Genomic DNA, 19588 nt, shown 5'->3' on the forward strand with positions numbered 1-19588 from the left:
AAGGCAGACTAGGAAGAAAGGGCTGACAATCTACTTCCAAAAATCAGCCACTGAAAACTCTATGAATCAGAATGGTCCGATCTTGTTGTACATGGGGTCCCCATGAGTCAGGGGCTGACTCAATAACAACTGCTAATCACTCATTATGATCACCTGGGTGCCTCTGCTTTTCCTCTTTTCTCTTTGATACCCCCTTTTGGATTTTTCACTCTTTCAGTTTAGTATTTCTAAAATGGACAAGCACCAGTCCACTTTAGAATTTATCAATTGCTCAGGGAAGAAAGCGAGTGGTGACAGAAGTTCAAACTGGCGGTGGGAACACGGCTTTGGAACTATCTGATGATCTCAATCACTCACACTCCAACTCCTGACACCCTGGGTAACAGAGCCTGGCCTTCTCTCCCAGTGCCTGTAGTGTTGGCTTTCAAGGGGCAAAGGATGGGTCCTGACAGTTTATGGAGTTTCAGAGAGAATATGAAAGCCTGGACTTTGGGGCAAGAGGGATGTAAGGAGAAGACAACCAAGTCCAAGAGACAATGCTCTTAAGCAGCAGTCGGCCAGCTAGTACATATTTTAGGCTTTGTGGGCCAGTGTAACGTGAAAGCAACCAAAATCAATATGGAAATGAATGACTGTGGATTTATTCCAATAAAACTTTATTTATAGGCACTGAAATTTGAATCACATGTCATTTTCACATGTCACAAAATATTATTATTCTTTTGATTCTATTTTCAATCATTTGAAAATGTAAAAACCATTCTTAGCTTGAGGGCCAACAAATAAATACAGGTAGTGAGCCAGATTTGACCCACAGGCCATAGTTTGCCAGCGAGGACTCTGGAGGCAGACAGGATAACCCTTAGGAGCTGGGCCCAGGAGGGAAACCTATCCCAGAACAGGGACCACTTCAAGAGAAACTGGTAAGGGCAGGTGCATCTCAGTGAAAGGAGCCCAAACCTTCCAAGGCAAGGTGCCCTTTGCATAATCCATTGGGCTACTTTGGTCCTATTCTACCCTGACCACATATGTTTGCATGTCTTCAGAAAACATGATATCACTGGGAACAACCTTGAATAGTACATGGTCAAACAAACAGTTGCTATAGAGTTGATTCTTATTCATGGTGACCCCAGGTATGTCAGAGTAGAACTGTGCTCCATAGGGTTTTCAATGACTGCTTTTTCAGAAGCAGATCACCAGGCCTTTCTTTTGAGGTGCCTCCGGGTGGACTCAAACATCCAACCTTTCAGCCAAGTCATGTTAACCCTTTACACCACCTAGAGACTCCATATATATATATATGAAATATATAGTTTTATATTTTATAAAGTCTTTGTTTATTTACCTTATTTTTCCCTATTTCCTCAACTATTTTTTATCTTTTTATGTTGTATGTAGTTTTATAGGTGGCATAGTGGTTGCTATGGCTGCTAACCAAAGGGTCGGCAGTCCAAATCCGCCAGGTGCTCCTTGGAAACTCTATGGGGCAGTTCTACTCTGGAATCGACTCGGCTGCCCTGGGTTTGGTTTTTGGTTTTGGTAGTTTTATAAGCTTAGTTATCTAGGGCTGCTATGACAGAAACATCACAATTTAACAAAGAGAAATTTATTCTCTCACAGGCCAGCAGTCCAAATTCAGGGTGCCAGCTCCAGGGGAAGGCTTTCTCTCTCTGTTGATTCTGGGGGAAGGTCCTTGTCATCAATCTTCCCCTGGTCTAGGAGCTTCTCAGTGCTGGGACCCCGGGTCCAATGGACATGCTCTGCTCTTGGCATTACTTTCTTGGTGGTATGAGGTTCCCCTGTCTCTCTGCTCCCTTCTCTCTTTTATATCTCAAAAGAGATTGACTCAAGATACAACCTAATCTTGTAGACTGAGTCTTGAGTTATTAATATAACTGCCTCTAATCCTACCTCATTAACGTTGTAGAGGTAGGATTTACAACAGATAGGAAAACCACATTAGATGACAAAATGGTAGACAATCACACAATACTGGGAATCATAGCCTAGCCAAGTAGACACACATATTTGGGGGATGCAGTTCAACCTATAACATAAGCCATTCCAAATTCTTTGTGAAATGAAAACCAAAAAAACCCAAACCTACTGCCATCGCGTCAATTCCGACTCATAGTAACCCTATAGGACAGAACAGAACTGCCTCACAGGGTTTCCGAGGTTGTAAATCTTTACAGGAGCAGGCTGCCACATTTTTCTCCTGTGGAGCAGCTGGTGGGTTCAAACCACCAATCTTTAGATTAGCAGCTGAATGCTTAACCACTGCGCCACCAGGTCTCCTTTGTGAAATGAAGCCGCATATAAATAAAATTTAATCTTCATAATAGGCTTGGCACCTTCTAGAGACCCCTGCCGGAGTCCTGAATACCCACTGAGCTTGGCACAACCCTGGCCTCCCTAACACAGCTCACTGCTTCTCCCTCCCCTTCCACCCCTGAGGGGACGCAGAAGAGGCCGGCCTTCCCCTAGTCATTTGTGGCAGTGTATTAATTTCAAGGCTCAGCAAGGCTTGGTTTTTAACCCAAGGACTCACAGCTACAGAAATGCCAGGATTTGCACCTAAGAAATACAAGTAAAGAGAAGTGATGGTGAAGGGGAGAGAGGTTCTAGAAGAGACGCTGTGGGGAGGAAACCCGAGCTGGGACAACGTTGGATTTGATGGGACTCGAGAATGTGTAGGGCTGGGTTCATGATGCCAGGGAGATTGGTCTTCTCTGGAGGGTGTGGCTGGCTGCAAATCCTGGTCTCCTGGGTAGCCACCTCCTTTCCCTGAGCCCCTGCGTGGGTCGCTCTGTTACTGCTCAGGTCAGAGTTTATTCATTCTGCTGCACTTGACAGTTGATGCTAAAAACAACCATTGGCTGAGTCTTATGAAATTAGAACTAATAATGCCTCAAGGCAGGGAGCCCTGGTGGCTCAGTGGTTAAAGCGCTCACCTGCTAACTGAAAGGTTGTCAGCTTGAACTCACCAGGCACTCCACGGGAGAAAGACGTGGCAGGGTGCTTCCGTAAATATCTACAGCCTTGGAAATGCTACGGGGCAGTTCTACTCTATCCTATAGGGTTTCTATGAGTCAGAATTGACTTAATGGCAAGTTTTTTTGTTTTTTTTTTTTTAATGCCTCAAAACCAAAACCCGTTCCTGTCGAGTGGATTCCCTTTAGGACAGAGTAGAGCTACTCCATAAGGTTGCCAAGAAGCAGCTGGTGGATTTGAAATGGCCACTTCTTGGTTAGCAGCTGGCTCTTAACCACTGCGCCACCAGGGTTCCTTTAATGCCTCAAGGATCCTGAAAGCCAAGGCCCAGGAGCCCTGACTCCTGGGTTCAGCTCCAAGAGCAGCGACTAGGCTCTGGGACCAGCAGCATCTTCTCAGGTTTCAGTTCTTCTCTCTTCCATCTGGACAATGCTGACCCCATTACCTGAGCTGCATCAGGTTATGAGAGGGGTATATACCCTGGGGGGCTTAGGTCAGACTCCTCACTCAGTTGTGGCTTCAGACCAGTTCCTTAACATCTCCGAGCCGCTGCCCTTCTGCAGGTGCCTGGGGATCTGGGGAGAGAAGCCTGCTGCTGCTCTACATGCAAAAGTTCTTCCCTGACGGAGCTCTTCCAAGTCCTCCCTCCCCCAGGCCCTCCTGTGCCTGCAAACACTGAGAGCCAAGAGCCCCAGGGGACCCATCTGCAGTCTGCCAGGGACTGGTTGCTTGGCGCTCGCTGGCTCGCTCCGTGGTGTTCCAGACCTGCTGATTAGACATTTGGCCCCGCTGGGCATCTCTTGCAGCCCAGAGCTCATTCTTATAATAAAGAACTACAAATGACAGGATCACAGCCCTCGATCTGGGGCCTAGAAAGGGAAACCAACAGCTGGGGCCAGGGGAGTGACAACAGCTCTATGGGCCTGTGTCGTGTTTACGGTGGATCTGTCACCCTGGATTTGGGGGCTCTGAGTCCTGGCATTTGCCTGGGGGCAGCACGCATTCGCAGAACCTTCAAAATGCCCTCAAAGGGACAGCAAAGCCCATGAAAGCAGATGCTCCATCCCAGCACTGTTCTCTGAGGAACTTGGATCTCAGATGGCGCAGCACCTTTCTGTCTTCCCAGCCCCAGCCCAGGGAGCAGGGCTGGGCAAGGCCCCAAATGGGGCAACCCTTTCTGCCTTCACAGGGCGTGGCATGCCTGTCTTGTGCCCCAGCTCCTGTTTTTCCCCACTTCCCTCTCCCCCTTCCCTGCCTCCCACGTTCCCGCCCAGCCCAAACTCTTTGTCTTCCCTCCCACTCGTCACATCAGCTACCTTCAAGTCTCTCCTGGTGCCCATGTCGGGAGAAACCTCTGCCTCTCTGCCTGGCACATGCTCCCCACCTCCCCACCCTCCATATCCCCCACTTCTCACAACCTCCACTGACATCTTCCCAGGGCTCCCCCAGGACCTGGCAGAGCCTTTGCCTTCCTGTGGCCGGGGCAGCCTCAGTTAGGCAGCTAGGACCTCCCAAAGTGCACTGACCCATTGAGCAAAATTCAGGCAGTCACCTGAACCCAAGACTGAGCCTCCATCCTCTGCCTGTGTGGGGCTGGCAGGGGTAGGTTCTTCGGGTGGCACCACTCCACACTCCTTCCCAGGAAGCTTTGCATGGCCAAAGGCATTTGCCAAGAGACTCACAGCTCAGGGGAGCCAGGTGAGGCTGTACAAACAAAAGAAGAAATGGAAGGAAACTGACTTCCATTAGGAAACTGATTCCGTTAGAATCCCTGGTGGTGCAATGGTTAAGCACTCAGCTGCTAACCCAAACATTGGTGGTTCAAACCTAGCCAGGTACTCTTCAGCAGAAAGACCTATAGATCTGCTCCTGTAAAGATTACAGTCTAGAAAATTCAATGGGGCAGCTCTACTCTCATATGGGTTCACTATGAGTTGAAAATCAATTCAATGGCACCTAACAAGATCAGGAGACACACACTGTGATTTCGCATTTGGTAATCATTTAGTCCTCACAACTCTTAAGAGGATGGGTTATCCCATTTTTAGAGGAGAAACTGGGGCTGTCCTCAGGTAAGGTGACCATGTGACATTTGTTCCACTCTGTACCAGAGTCAAGAGCATCCCTGCCCACCATCTGGTCCCCCTTCTCTTGGGGGATAGGAGATGTTGGCAGCAGCAGCTTAAGACAGGCATACAAATTAGCCATTCCCAGTGGCTACTGCCAGCCGGCAAGAACGTTAATACATTCTGCATTCTCTGCTGCCACCTGCCCCATCTGCCTCCTGCTGGGGCTCCAGGGTGGTACCTCACAGGAGCTCTCCTTACTCTCAGCCTTCCTCCCCAACTCATTACAGACCTGACTCAGGAGACCCCCAGAGTTGCAATATTTTGATGCTGCCCCCAAGTCGATACAGTCAATGGACCACTGTCTATGATTATCCCAACGAAAGAGGACACTGGTCATTCAGGGGCAGAATTCTTGCCTTCCAGCAGGAGACTGGGTTCGCTTCCCAGCCAGTGCACCCCATGTGCAGCCACAACTCACCTGACAGTGGAGGCTTGCATGACGCTATGATGCTGAACAGGTTTCAGCAAAGTTTCCAGACTAAGGTGGGCTAAAAGAAAGTCCTGCTACTTCTGAAAGTCAGCCAATGTAAGCCCTGTGGGTCACAATCATCTGATCCCCAACTGATGATGTGGACGGTGGAGACCCAGGCAGGTTTTGTTCCATTGTGTATGGGGTCGCCATGAGTCGGGGGGCTAACTTGATAGTAGCTAACAACAACAACGTCCCCAGATATGAACAAACCAAGACAGAGGTAAAGCTGCAGGCACAGAGGCCTGGGGCCTCCAGAACCTCTTTATAGTGTTGTGGGTATAAAGAGGCATAGTCTCTGTGGCAGTGTTTGCTTGGGTACTGGGACAAGTTAAAGTGGAGCTAGCTGGCTTGCAGGTCCATATACAGCCTGGAGTCCTGAATTGAAATGGGGCCCAAAGTTGAGGGTTTGGACCTTGGCATTATTTTACAGCTTTGGAAACTCAATTGGTTTACCTACTTTGGGGCACTGATTTGCTCTGACCAAGTGCAAATAAAACTTTATCAGTTAGGATTGTGTTCTGCTTTCAAGAATAGAGTCCTCATTTGAGTGGCTTGAACAAATTAAAGGTTTTTTCTCTCACCTAAAAGAAGATTGGGTGAAGGCAGTCCAGGGCTGGTATGGCTTCCTGAAGTCACCAAGTGTCCTTGTCCTTAAGATTACAACATGGTTATAGAAGCTCCTGCCTTTTTGTCCACTTTCCAGGCAAGAAGAAGGGGGAAGGGAGGGACAGGCAAAAGGTGCTCCTCTTAGCAGTCATCTCGGTCTAAAGAGATACCTGGAAGTGACCTTTGCTTACATTTCATTGGCCAGCCCTAGCTGCAAGAGGGTCTGGGAAATGTAGTCCTCCAGCTGAGCGCATGCTAATCAAACAGCTGCCGTTGAGTAGACTCCAACTCCAACTCATGGCGACCACAGGCATATCAGAGTAGCTGTCCTCCAAAAGGTTTTCTGTGGCTGATTTTTCAGAAGTAGATCACCAGGCTTTTCTTCCAGCGCCCCTCTTGGTGAACTCACACCTCCAACCTTTTGGTTAGATGCCAAGTCCATTAACCGTTTATAGCACCCAGGGACTCCAAGTACATGCTACCATAATTCAGGTCAGGGTTGCCTTACTGAAGAAGAGAAGAATGGATATTCTCAGCCAGAGTGATACATACCGGAAAATCAAGTTATTTACAGAGGAGGATACATTTTCCCAGTGTTCAGGATACACTTTTCTTACTCTCAGGGCTCTCCCTTCTCAGAATCAAGTGTCTGAACAACAGGGTTTTTGGTGAATAGTCCTAGAATTCAGAAAGTGAACAGGCCAGGCTTGTGGGAATTTTGGCCAGGCTGATCAGAAAGCTGTTCCCACTCAACTGGGCCTTGCTAGGGAGCAGAATACTCAGGTCATTTATCCATTCTGTCACTGACTCACGCAGCCCTTCGGCAAATATGCCCTGAATTGCAAGCATGAATGAGACAAGTGCAGTGCTCTGGGGGCGGAGAGATGGATTCTGCCCTATGGGATCTCACTGTCCAGTAATAGGGAACGATGCACACGTGGTAACTGCAGTAGCAGAAAGTGGTCCCCAGCCGAGAGGGATCAGTCAAGTTGGAGGAATCGGGGAGAACTTGGGTGAATAAGTGCTTTAAGGCTGCATCTTGAAGAACAGGCAGGACTTGGATGCCTCTGGCCTCCCCACCTGCTGCTTTCTCCCTGGAATGCCCTTGACTCCTCTCTGCTTCCTCCCTGTTCTGTCCATGCCCTCTTGAGTGAAACCTTTCCTGGCCTCCCAGTCAGAACAAATGGGTCCCCCACTTGTTCATACCTCTACTGGAGGTGACGGTATCAAACACTGTTCTGACTCATGGTTTACATGCTCCTGTCTGTCCAAACTGTTTTGCCAGCTCTTGGTCAATGGCCATTTCATTCATTTTTGAACCATACTCCCCTACTGAGTGTCTCGCAAATAAAAGGTGCAAACAAAAAAATTGTTTTTGGTAGTCAGGACATTCCAGGCAAAGAGACAGTAGAGCCTCTGCCAAGTCTGAATGCCTTTGTCTCCAACTCCTTTTTTTTTTTTTTTTTCCTGTTTGCTTTTGTCGTTAACCTGTCAGGTTCTGAGATTACAATTTTTATCCTACATTTCATAGTGGTTGCATCCTGACATTTTAATTTTATAAGTGAGTTTTTCCAAAGCACACTGTAGGTGTAAGGACTTTCTTCTTATTGAATTCCCATTTGGAAAGTGACATTTCCTAACTTCTCCCCTGATCCCAGGGTTGGGCCCAGTCAGAGGCCTGTGGGCCTCTATTTACACATTATAAATCTGAGTATAGCATTAGAAACCACGGGGTATTACTGGAGCTACTACCCCAGTGTGTTACTGCATCTCTTAGTTTTTTGTTATTATTCTTACCATTTCTCTGATTGCTGATCAGGTGCCCAGGAGCCCTGAATTCTGATGGACCCCTGTCTGGAATAAATCTCCAGTTCCTTAAGAAGGGTCCTGGGGTCCATTCGGCTCCCCAGGCCAGATTCCCCACAATCATTTGCTTCCTTGAAGTGGGCCTCAGCCCCTGCACCAGGGATGCACTTCTTTCCATTACTAGTATAGTACATTTCATTATTTTAGGAATTTCATAGAACCTAGTCTCCATGGAGGGAATTACACAGGAGCAGGGATTCTGCTCGTGTCCACTGGGTCCCCACTCCCTCATTCCCTGGCCCCCACTCTCCTCCTCCTCTTTGCCTCTCCATCTGTTGATCTGATTTTCTCCTCTGAGCCCTCTCCCCTCACCTCCAGCCTAACCTGCTGCACAACTGACATGCTCCTGTCAACAAAGGCCTGGGGAGGTGGCACTGAGGCCAGGCCCAGGAGCTGAAGAAGGGCCCCTATTAGAGAACCTGACATAGCATTGACTTGGGCTCCCAGCTCCCTTCCCCACAAGCTGAGCTTGTGAATAGTCCAAGAATATCCTGGCAGCAATCACTGGGGAGAGAGAGCCATTAGGAGGGTGATGTGGCTGCTGAGAAAGGACAAGGGTCTAGAGAAGTCACTGTCCATGGAGTTGGAAAAGGTGAGTGGCCAATCCACAGGCCACACTGATTAACTGGATATGGGGGGGTGATGAGAAGTGGGAGGGGGGGAGGGGAAATCAAAGGCGACTCCAGAGCTCTCAAACCTGTTTGGCTGACTGGTAAGATAACCCATGTTTTTGAGGCCTTCTTGACCATGACACACAGAAATACATGTTACATCTGACCCAGTACATACACGCACAGACACACATAGAACACAGATAACAATTTAAGTTTTACAGACCCATTAAAAAAAAAAAAAAAAAAAAACTCTTGATTGTAACCCCTAGATTGATTTCATAGCCAACTGTTGTCAGGTCCTACCAATTTTCAATTCATAACGACCCCGTGACAGAGTAGAGCTGCCCCACAGGGTTTTCTAGGCTGTGATCTTTACAGGAGCAGATTGCCTGGTTTTTCTCCCATGGAGCCGCAGGGTGGGTTCAAACCACCAACCTCTGGGCACTTAACCATAAGCCACCAGGGCTCCTTCATAGCCAACTGATGGATTGCAATTACAGTTTTAAAAGCGCTGAAATAGAGACTAGGGCAGAAGGAGCAGGCTGAAGGAGAGGGGAGTGGGTGGAATGGACTCATTTTGGATTGTTTTGATTGGCATCTATAGGGAAAGGTCCAGCTAGAGCCAGGGTCAAGCCCAGAGTAGAGAGGTAGATTTAGAAGGCTTCATCCTACTCTCTCTCAATCTCTCTCTCTCTTCCTCACAGACAGGAAGATTTCTGGGGGAGGTGGATGGTGCTTTTATGACCCAACTGCTCAGCATGGGGGTGTTCAACCAGTAAGTGGGATGTGCTTCCCCCAGTCTGAGTAGACACAGCCAAGGGAAGCTCTGATGCTAAATCATTCAGACGGATCTCAGGATCCTGACCTCAAAAACCCACAATGAAAGCCCCAAAGAGCTCCAAAAGCAACCTTTCTGGAGTCAGGGACCAGACGTGAGGTGGGGGAGGGCCAGAAAGTCATGTGGGCATTGCTGTGGGAGTCCTCCTGCCCCCAGCTCAGACCTTAGAAGGAGAGCTGAGAGGAAGCCATTTGCTACCCACTGACTTCCTTAAACCACTCAAAGTGTAGAAATGTAATTTTCAGCACGTGCTGCTGGTGATTGTTCCACCCTAACTCATGCTCCGTTATAAGTCATAGTGAATGAGTACACTGCTAGCAAATTTCCCCTGGGGCAGGACCCGGGATGGCGGTGATCTTGGACTCACATATCCAGTGTCTGATTTTCAGAGTGACCATGTACGACTACCAGGCCATGTGCAAGCCCCCGAATCACCACCACAGTGCGGCCCAGCCCCTGACCAGCGTGAGTGTCAACCCAGCCCTTCCTTCTGCTAGATGGCAAGTCTGCTGCCCTGTCCTAGACTGAGGTCACCACTTGTGTCCTATCCAGCCAACACTGCCCACCTCACTGGTCTCTGTTCTCACCCAGCCACAGGCAGTCTGGCCCCAGAGCCCCATTCTTGACTCTGACTAAAAAGTTCTCTCCAATGTCTGCCTTGTGCCCCTGCTTCCACCCCCAAGCCTGTAGGATTTATCTTTGGGGCTTCAGGGGAATCGCTCTGGCAGCTTGTGCAATAACAGGACCTCTGGCAGACAGAATAAGGCTGTGACCCTCTCATTGCTATGTACTTTACCTCACCCCTAACACTACCACACAAATCATCAAGGGTCCTCAGCAGCTGCCACCATAGAAACCAGGCCTTCAAACTGGTGGGTTCAGGTTTGAACCTCTGCTGAGAATTTGCATTTCTAACAAGTTCCCTCCTGAGAGTTTGCATTTCCACCTCAGATGTACTGAATCAGAATCTACAGTTTAACAAGATCCCCAGGTGATTCTTACGTACGACTTCCTGGGAATTTGTTAGAAATGCAAATCCTCAGCAGGGAACCTGTTGTTAGGTGCCCTAGAGTCATTTCGGACTCATAGCAACCCTATGTACAACAGAACGAAACACTGCCTGGTCCTGCACCATCCTCACAATCGTTGCTATGTTTGAGCCCATTGTTGAAGCCACCATGTCAATTCATCTCATTGAGGGTCTTACTCTTCCTCACTGTCCCTCCATTTTACCAAGCATGATGTCCTTCTCCAGGGACTGATCCCTCCTGATAACATGTCCAAAGTATGTGAGACGTAGTCTCGCCATCTCAGCAGGGGTTTGAACTGGAACCAACTGGTTCGAAGGCCTGTTAGAAACTCCAGTAAGTGGTTCATCAAGATGAGGATCTGAACAGTGTTCCTGATGGGCATTGTCTAACCCCCTGTTGTCTAATCCAGGAATTTTCCAGATAACTGGCTTTACCATGCTTCCCTTGTTGGGGAAGGGCTGGGAGGTGGTGGGCTCAGGAGGGGCTGCTCAGCTGCTTATAGCAGGTTGCACAGCAGTCTCTCCAGTCTCTTTTGTGATCAAGGGGAAGGTGCTTGGGCCTGAGTGTTAATGGTGTTGTCTCCTCTCTCTTCCAGCCAATCCCTGCATTCCTGACTGCTACCAGGTGGCTGCTGAATGAGCTCTTGCTGTGAGTAGGGGGTCTGAGGTTGGGGACAGGGATGGGGCGGGGAAGACACATGCAGGTGTGGTTCATGAGGATGCCATCTTCCTGAGGTCCAGACACCACACCCGGTACCAATGCCAGGGAAAGAGGGCAAGGTCCCTGGGTGGACCTGACCATGTATGCATGGTCCCTCCTCCCTCCACTGTATTGGGGTGGGGGCCTCTCTGCTTACCCTGGAGCCCTCAAGTCAGGAAGAGGGTGACCTGGAGGAAGAGAGGGGTGGGCCAAGGCCCTCCAGGAGCTCTGTCGCTCCAGGCTCCTCAGGGACCAAGATGGGGAGGGCAAGAAGGCCTCCGAGATTCAGTCCTGAATCCTACAGGTTCCTGCTGGAGTGGAGTGCCTGGGGCACCTGGCATGCGGACAGTGGGGCCGAGGGTGAGTACACCTCCATGGCTGGTGGGTTTAATGTCAGTGTCATCTTGGTCAGGTGGTTTGAGACCTTTAAGCACTAGGGTGGCTGACAGGGGTGGGGACTCTGGGGTGGTTCCTTGCTCATATCTTATCCTGCCTGATCTGCTCTCGCCACTTTCCTCTCATGCCTGGCTCCCCTCACCTCTCTGTGTGATACCACGTCATCCCGGGACATCACTGATTCGTGTGACGTCACTCATTTCGTGTGACATCATCACCCTGTGACATCCTGACCTCCTGTGACATCATGCCCTTCCTGTGCCATGTCCACCCTGTGCTGGGTCTCATGTCCTGGGCAGCCAAAACTGTTTTCCATCACTGTAAGTAATACCCACTGAGGAGACCCTGGTTGGCCAAGGGTGGGTTGGGGAAGCATTGGGAGCTGCAAGGGCCTGTTCTTGACTGTCCAATTTCCTGCCACATTTCCAGACTCCTTTTGGAAATCACACCCCATGGTCTTCACAGGACAGCTCTGAGGGGCAGTTCAGTCACTTGGTATCTGTGACAGGAACCAGGAACCATGTGTCACAACCTACTTAAGAACAGGCCCCTCATCCCCCTGCACCGGAAAACAGGGCTAACAGCAGAGTGAGGCAGGGTGGGGTGGAGGGACAAAGCACTGCTTCTCCCCTCTACCCGTTGGCAGTTGCATCTTGAAGATGATTTTATTTCTTTTGCAAAAGCTGAGAGGATTCCCCTCAATCTGTTGTTCAGAATTCTCCTTCTTCTGAGCAGCTGCTCCCTAGACATGCTTCTCTCTCTGACCAGCAGTCCAGGCCCAGACTGGTCAGTCCTCAGTGTCCTCAGAGAAACAGCCTGGCCTTGGAGGCCAAGGATCTGGATTCGAGTATAGGTGCTGCCTGCCCCTCCCCAGCATGTGACCTTGGAAAAGTCACTTTATTGTATCGTCACTGTGATTGTTATCACAGTTATTACTGTGATAAATTTACCACCTGATCTGAGGGGCCCCACTGTGCAGGAAGCCAGGGTAACTGGCCTGGAAGCAGAGGAGCTGGCCTTGGGGCTCCCATAGGTTTGGCCAGAGCTGCTGCTCTCTGATCTGGAGTGGAGCCAGGAAGGGAAGCTGCCCTGAGATCAACTTGACCTTGGTAGGAGCTGTGGTTCTTCCTCTCATTAGGACTTTTCTGCCATAGGCTGACCTCTCCTCTTGGTTTCAAGGTCTGGAAAGAAGTTTCTGGGTGTGGAAGTTAGGGAAGCCTACAGCTCTCCTACTAAACCCCTGTGTGACCCTGAGAAAGTAATGTCACATCTATGCCTCTACGACCAGGTCTAAAAATGGGGACAATGCTACCTGCCCTCCTTATTTCACAGATATGCCACGAGAACAAATGAAAGGCAAGGAAAGTGCTTTGATGAAATAGGGATGCTTTCTACACGAAGTGGTGCTGCTCTTTGCAACAACCACTCCTGAGTTCCTTCAGCCTGGGAGCTGGCCAGCAGGAGCAGACACTTGTCCTCCACAGCAGGGTTTCCAGGGGCTATACTTTTCCTCTTGCTGAGTTTGGTTCCCTCCATCTTTGGTCCTTGTCTTAATGAAGCAGAACGCATCACATAGGAGTGTGAAGTGCTGGGAGGGAGTCTCCTGGGCTTAGGTGGTCTTGGCACCTGCCCAGCTCTCCCCCAGCCTGGCAGTCTGGTCCTGGGTCCCCAATGCTCTGCTGTGTACCTGCTGTACAGGAAGAGCTTAGGCCTAGCCAGGGGCAGGGCCAGGGGCAGGGCCAGGGCTTGTCCGAGAGCTGTGTGGAGTCCTGGTGGTACGGTGGTTAAGAGCTCAGCTGCTAACCAAAAGGTTGGCAGTTCAAATCCACCAACTGCTCCTGGAAAATCCTATGGGGCAGTTCTACTCTGTCCTCTAGGGTTGCTGAGTCAGAATCGACTCGACAGCAACAGATATGGTTTCTTTTTTTTTTCTTGGTTAGTTAAACTCAGAAAATGTTACTTGTCTACAGTGAATGGGAGGTGTGATAAGATTAGGGGGCTAAAGTCTCCACGCAAACCACCCCTTCTCCTCTCATTGATACCCTCAAGATACCAGTGCTGGAAGGGGTCTTCGAGATGGTGCACTTCCAACGCCCTCCTCCAGCTTACATTAAGGATGTTGTTAGTTAGTTGCCATGAAGCCCATTTCAAATCCATGTGTACATATATATGTGTACATACATACATATTTATATACATATGTGCAGAGTAGAGCTGTTCCATAGGGTTTTCTAGGCTGTGACGTTTTAGAAGTAAGTTGCCAGGCCTATCTTCTGTGACGCCTCTTGGGGATACACACTGCCAGCCTTTTGCCTAGCAGTCTAGTGTTTACCTGTTTGTGTCAGCCAGGGACTTTACACATTGAGGATACAGGTTTCCAAAGAGAGGAAAAGACTGTTCCAAGGTCACAGGGCTGGTGTGTGATTATTGAGCAGCGCCTGAAGCCCTGATACCCAGCCTACTACCCTTCAAACTGAGATACCACCCCGCTTCTTTTATTCTTCCTTTTCCCGTCCCTTCTTCCCATCCCCTTTACTTGTCCCTAAAACTTTCAAACAACTGAGCAAATTTGCAAATGGACTAGGGGTATAGTGAGCTTCCCAGCCCCGGAAGTGTTCAAGCCAAGATCCAGCAGGGGATGACTTCTAAGGCCCCTCCCAACTCTGCAACTTGCTTCCTCATACCCGTGCCTCTGTCTGCCCGCAGCCCACAAACATAAGAAACAGGACATGCTGCAGCCCTGCGACACGGAGTACCCTGTGTTTGTGCACCAGACAGCCATCCAGGAGGCCAACGGGATCATCGATTGTGGGGCCTGCCAGAAGTAAGCCTCCATGGGCAGCTCTGCCAAGCCCGGGTCAAGGGCACGCTCTCCCCTCCCTGGCAAGAGAGATGTCTAAGTGGGGCTTTGTAACCATCAGGGACCAGAGCGAGGGAAGTAGACAATGCTTCTAAGCAGAAGGTCACACTCCCAGAGGACTTATTTATTTTCATTTTTCTTAGTGAAGGAAACACAGGCCGAGGCAGAGGGTATAAGGAGAGGGCAGGTGGAGACATTAAAAGGTTTGTCATGCTTGCAATAGGCCCCACCCCTAGGCCCCAAAGCCACCCCAGACAGAAAAAATAATTCCATAGCCTCTCTGGGGGCTCCTTCAGTGTTTGCCTCATTTACCCAGTCAGAATTGACTCGAGGGCAATGGATTTGTTTTTTCAGGGATAAAAAAACCAGTTGCCATTGAGTCAATTCTGACTCATGGCGACCCCATGTGTATCAGAGTAGAACTGTGCTCTATAGGGTTTTCACTGGCTGATTTTTCAGAAGCAGATTGCCAGATCTTACTTCCAAAGTGCCTCTGGGTGGACTTGAACCTCCAGCCTTTGAATTAGCATCCAAGCACATTAACCATTACACTACCCAGAGACTCCCAGCTTAGGGAGAGGAGCTAGAGAACCAAACTATGGATACCCACAGTAGGCACACGTGATTACACGCTAGCCCCGTCAGAGGCGGTGCGGGCTACAACTCCATCGGGTGATGTTTGAAGGCACAAGTAGAATGAGAAACGAAACAAGTGTGCTCTCCCTTAGAAATCCAGCTCTGTCCTGCGCAGAGAAGTATGAAAACTTGAGGATGTTCTGCAGAGTGGGTGGGGCTGGAGGGGGGCCCCAGGCCTCCCTTCACAGCGTTATCAGACCACAGTCGGCATCTCAGCCCCAGGCCTGGCTCCTGCGTGTGGGACCAGCCTAGGCTCAGGCAGGAGCCCCAGGCAGGCTCTCTCCTGGGTAGAGGCCGCTAGATCCAATGAACTCTGCCAAGTCCTGGCCCAGGTAGGCAGGGAGGCCTGTCTGAAAGCTCTCTGTTGCTGACCTCAGGCTCCCAAACCTCTGGCGGACCTCCCCCGCCCCGGGAAGTTGTCACGGGCCAGGAGGCAATGAATGGCTTCCTACAGAGTGTTCCCTCAGCCAGACTTGCCATTGACCAGGGACTTCAAGCAAATTATTTTGTAGTGTAATGCTTCAGACTTTGGCATCAGGCAGGTCCTGGTTCAATCTCTTACTAGTGTGTGATGCTGGGAGAGATTTTAACCTCAGGGAGGTGGTTTTCTTGGGATTATTGTTATCTGTGATCTTATCCCAAAGACTTGTTAGGTGAGGATAAAGTAAACGCTAAGGTGTAAAGCAAGGACTTTAGAGTAGACAGATTTGATTTAAAAAAACTGGCTCTGCTACTTCCTCACTGTGTAATCTTGAGCAAGTTATTTAACCTCTTGTAGCCTCAGTTTTCTCATCGGCAAAATGCCAACTTCACAAACAGTTGTGAAGGTTAAATATTTACATGCGCACATATATACATATTTATATGTATATATGTGTGTATGTGTGTTACCCAGCCCTTAGCAAACGCTCACTAAGTGGCAGCTATTACTATTACACAATACACCAGGATCGCTATGAGTAGGAATCGACTAGGCGGCACTGGGTTTGGTTTTTTTGGGTTAATACACGAGGTCTTGAGTATAACCCTCCGCTCCTTCTACTGGGCTGTGTGCAGGAGCACTGTGCCACCTTGTGGCCAAGCCTGAGCACTGCATCTTCCTCACAGGGACTGCCCCCACCGCACTCACCCAAAAACCAAAAACCAAACCCAGTGCCCTCAGTAGATTCCGATTCATAGCGACCCTATAGCGACCCTACACTCACCCGGAGCAAGAATAATCACAAATCCCTATTTGCTTGGGACAGTCCTGAGTTGTGCCTGTTGTCCCTGCGTATATTAATAACAACGCCTTTCACTCTCAAAAGTGCCTGAGTTTGGACTTTGTCATGTTCTTCAACTGGCTAGGAAAGGAGCAGTGCTATTGCAAAGGCTTGTGGGTAAAATAAGCCGTTAAGACCGAGTTTTTGCCCAGGACGGTTCCTACAGCTGCCCCTGATCTGACTGCTTCGTGGTTCTGCTCTGTACCCCGCCACCTCAACCCTATACTAGATAAAAAATAATATAATAGAAGTCTCCAGCAATTCTTTCCCTAGAAGCCCTTCTGGGTAGCTGCCAAGCCTGCCATGAAGCTCCATGACCCCACCTCTCTCTTCTGCTGCAGGATGTTTGTGATGCAACAGATTCCCAAGAGTAACCTCCTCCTCCTGGTGACAGACTCCACGTGTGATTGTAGCATCTTCCCGCCAGTCCTGCAGGAGGCTACAGAGGTCAAATATATCCTTCCAACCCCCTAGGATGGACTGGAGGGGGAATGGGGGTGCAGATGTCCTCACTGAAGGGCTCAAATTCTGAGGGGCCTCAGCCCCCTCGCCACCAACATCCCCACAAAGCATCACTATTTGTTCTCCAGCCCCTTCCCCTCGTCCCCGGTGCTCCTCTTGCCCCCTGAAGCTGCTTGCAAGGCAGCTGATCCCACCAGCTCTAGAGCTGGTCTCTCCAGAGCCTTCAGAGTCAGCTCTGGTCATGAGCGATTTACCTTGACAGAGAGTTCTGCACATAATGCCTCTGTCAAGTGTGACAGGATGCGCTCCCAGAAGCTGCGCCGGCGACCAGACTCCTGCCATGCCTTCCACCCAGAGGTGCGGATCTCGGGGTGGTAGCGGGAGACTGAGCTTCATCCCCAAATTCTCTGCCAGTGGGGCACTGCTCAGCTATGTGACCACCTGTGCACTTGCAGAGATACCTGTATATTGTGAATTCAAATGTGCAGACACATCTCAGTGGAATATGTTCATACACACATTCACATTTAGGCCCCCGTGTCATTCAATACAAACCATTACATCAACCAGAATCCAAGGGTGCTTTTACACAGAGGGGGTCACATTTCCCAGGGTTTGGGCCCTTGGTGATTTAAAACACAGCGTTTCCATGTTTTCCTCATCCCTGCTACATAGCTCCAAATGCTCTGAGCAAATGGAGGCCACTATGTGCATAATACCGGTGACCATTCATTGAGCACATGCCATGTATCAGCCCTGAGCCAGTGCTTTATACACACTGTAGTCTTTGCTCGTTGTGGCTGCCACAAATAAGTCACATCAAAGATGCTCTTAGAAGCCATTCTAAGAGGCTGACCCCACAGCCACTGTAGCAGAGAGAAAGGGCTTGCGCTCAGGCCTCAGGCTGAGTGTGCAGCCTTTACTTTCCCCCAAACGGCAGACATCTAAGAAAGGTGGCAGTGCCTCCTCCACTTTCTGGAATGTCTGTCTGTCCCCATGCTCTTGGCCCCCTTGTAGTCCCAGAGGCCTCCCTCCTTACCTCTTGCTCCCTCTGGCTGGGATGGTTGCCCCATCAGTATGAATACTACCCTCTCTTCTCTGTTCTGGGGTCCACAGGAGAATGCCCAGGACTGTGGCGGCACCTCAGCCATCTCAGCCTTGCTCCCCCTGCTCCTACTGCCTCTGTGTGCCTGGGCACTACTGCCCCAGCTTCTGTGGTGACACCCAACCAGTCTGACCTTCTGCTTTGGAAAGGCGAACCTTTCAGATGCAGTCTAAAGAGTCAGCAACTTATGTACGATCCAGCTCAGTTCAGCCGGGTTATCACCCACCTCCCCCAGGTCAATGCACATCTCAGTTTTGGGCTAACAGTCCCTGCCTCCTAACACCACTGGGTGGAACAAGAAACCAAGTCCAGTGTCCCAGAAGCCACTTCCCAAAGACATTTCAGGGTGGCTGGTACCAACCACCCCAAGTCTCAATGGGCATCCTCGCATCATTCCTACCTTCTCTTTGGGAGCCCAGCTTGAGCTCAACCTGGACCAAGACTGAAGAATTTAGTTCCACCTATTCTCCAGAAGTCCAGACCCAGCCAAAGGAAGATCAGCTCTTTCTAATGAACCAAGCTGGTCTTCAGGAGAATCCAAGGACCTACACGTGCTAATAAAAGCAAAGCAGAGTAAGGCCAATGGCAGAGATGACAGTAAGGCAAGAACATGTCCCCCACCTAAAACATAGCTTCCACAGAGTGAGGTTCATGGGAGAGAGCAGCTCGATGGGAGCAAAAAAAAAAAAAAAAAAAAGGCAGAGAAGTAAGTATTAAAGGGAAAGACCCAGAATAGGAACAGATATTAAATCCTTTTAGGAAACATCAACATGACCACCTGTAAGGACCACAAACTGTTGCTATTACAGAACTTTTAAAAACTTCTTTACAAAGCCCTAACTTAAGGGAAATTTTGCATCAATCTAATAAAAAACCAATCTTAAGGTCAGAAGGGCTGAAATATACAACTGCCTTCTTGAAAAATGATGTGAGTTTAGGGGAGGTAGAGAGGTCCCAGGGAAGAAGAGCAGTCCTTCACAATGGCGTGGTGAGAGGGTCTCCTGAGGTCTGGTTTCACCTTGGTCAAACACTCCCGAAGAGATCCACATCCCATCACGGTGCTTTTATGGCCACTGATCTACAAGAGATTACTTGACTCTGTCCCTCAAGTGAAGTTCATGGGGTTGGAACTTTTGGGGATGTTCCAATTAGCAGAGTCCACTGGGAACAAACCTGTACTGGGAGCCTACCCAGTCTAGAAGCTGCCTCATCCTCCCTTCCCCCCAACACATATACCCTCCCCTGGGGTTCTGGTGATGCTGAAGCAGGGTGAAGACACCATGGAGCAGCTTCCTTTCCCCTCCCTTTGACTGGTGCAAAGAGACCAGGCTCCCTGGAGGCAGTGGTCTCCAATGTGAAAGCAACGTAAGAACAGAACCATGTAGAAATTTTAGGATGGCCTTGGATCTTTAAGTTTAACCAACCTCCAATGGGGAGGCCCAGCAAAGCCCCATAATGATGTGCAGAGGCTCAGGGGGCTCTTCTTCCCCATCCTCTCCTACCCTTAGCCCTCCACACTTGAAAGTGCAAGCTGTTCAAGTTTCCCACCAGTGCCTAGGCCCACTTTTCTCTAGGGTAAGCCACAGAACACATTCAGTATATTTGTAAAGTGCCT

The 19588-nt window shown here is 49.6% G+C and overlaps 1 protein-coding gene across 1 annotated transcript in view; it reads left to right on the forward strand.

The window, feature by feature from the left end:
• The window catches only part of CACNA2D4 (calcium voltage-gated channel auxiliary subunit alpha2delta 4), a 112752-nt gene extending 94663 nt beyond the window's left edge, over window positions 1-18089 (forward strand). Inside the window, exons 30-38 of the mRNA XM_049884806.1 lie at window positions 9389-9459; window positions 9912-9987; window positions 11149-11201; window positions 11557-11612; window positions 11948-11968; window positions 14355-14472; window positions 16748-16860; window positions 17143-17225; window positions 17985-18089. Of these exons, the coding sequence (XP_049740763.1) occupies window positions 9389-9459; window positions 9912-9987; window positions 11149-11201; window positions 11557-11612; window positions 11948-11968; window positions 14355-14472; window positions 16748-16860; window positions 17143-17225; window positions 17985-18089 (696 nt within the window). The remainder of the gene's footprint in view (window positions 1-9388; window positions 9460-9911; window positions 9988-11148; window positions 11202-11556; window positions 11613-11947; window positions 11969-14354; window positions 14473-16747; window positions 16861-17142; window positions 17226-17984) is intronic.
• Window positions 18090-19588: the final 1499 nt, after the last annotated feature.

The sequence above is a fragment of the Elephas maximus genome, chromosome 4, assembly GCF_024166365.1.
Source record: "Elephas maximus indicus isolate mEleMax1 chromosome 4, mEleMax1 primary haplotype, whole genome shotgun sequence".
In the NCBI taxonomy this organism is placed as follows: Eukaryota; Metazoa; Chordata; class Mammalia; order Proboscidea; family Elephantidae; genus Elephas; species Elephas maximus.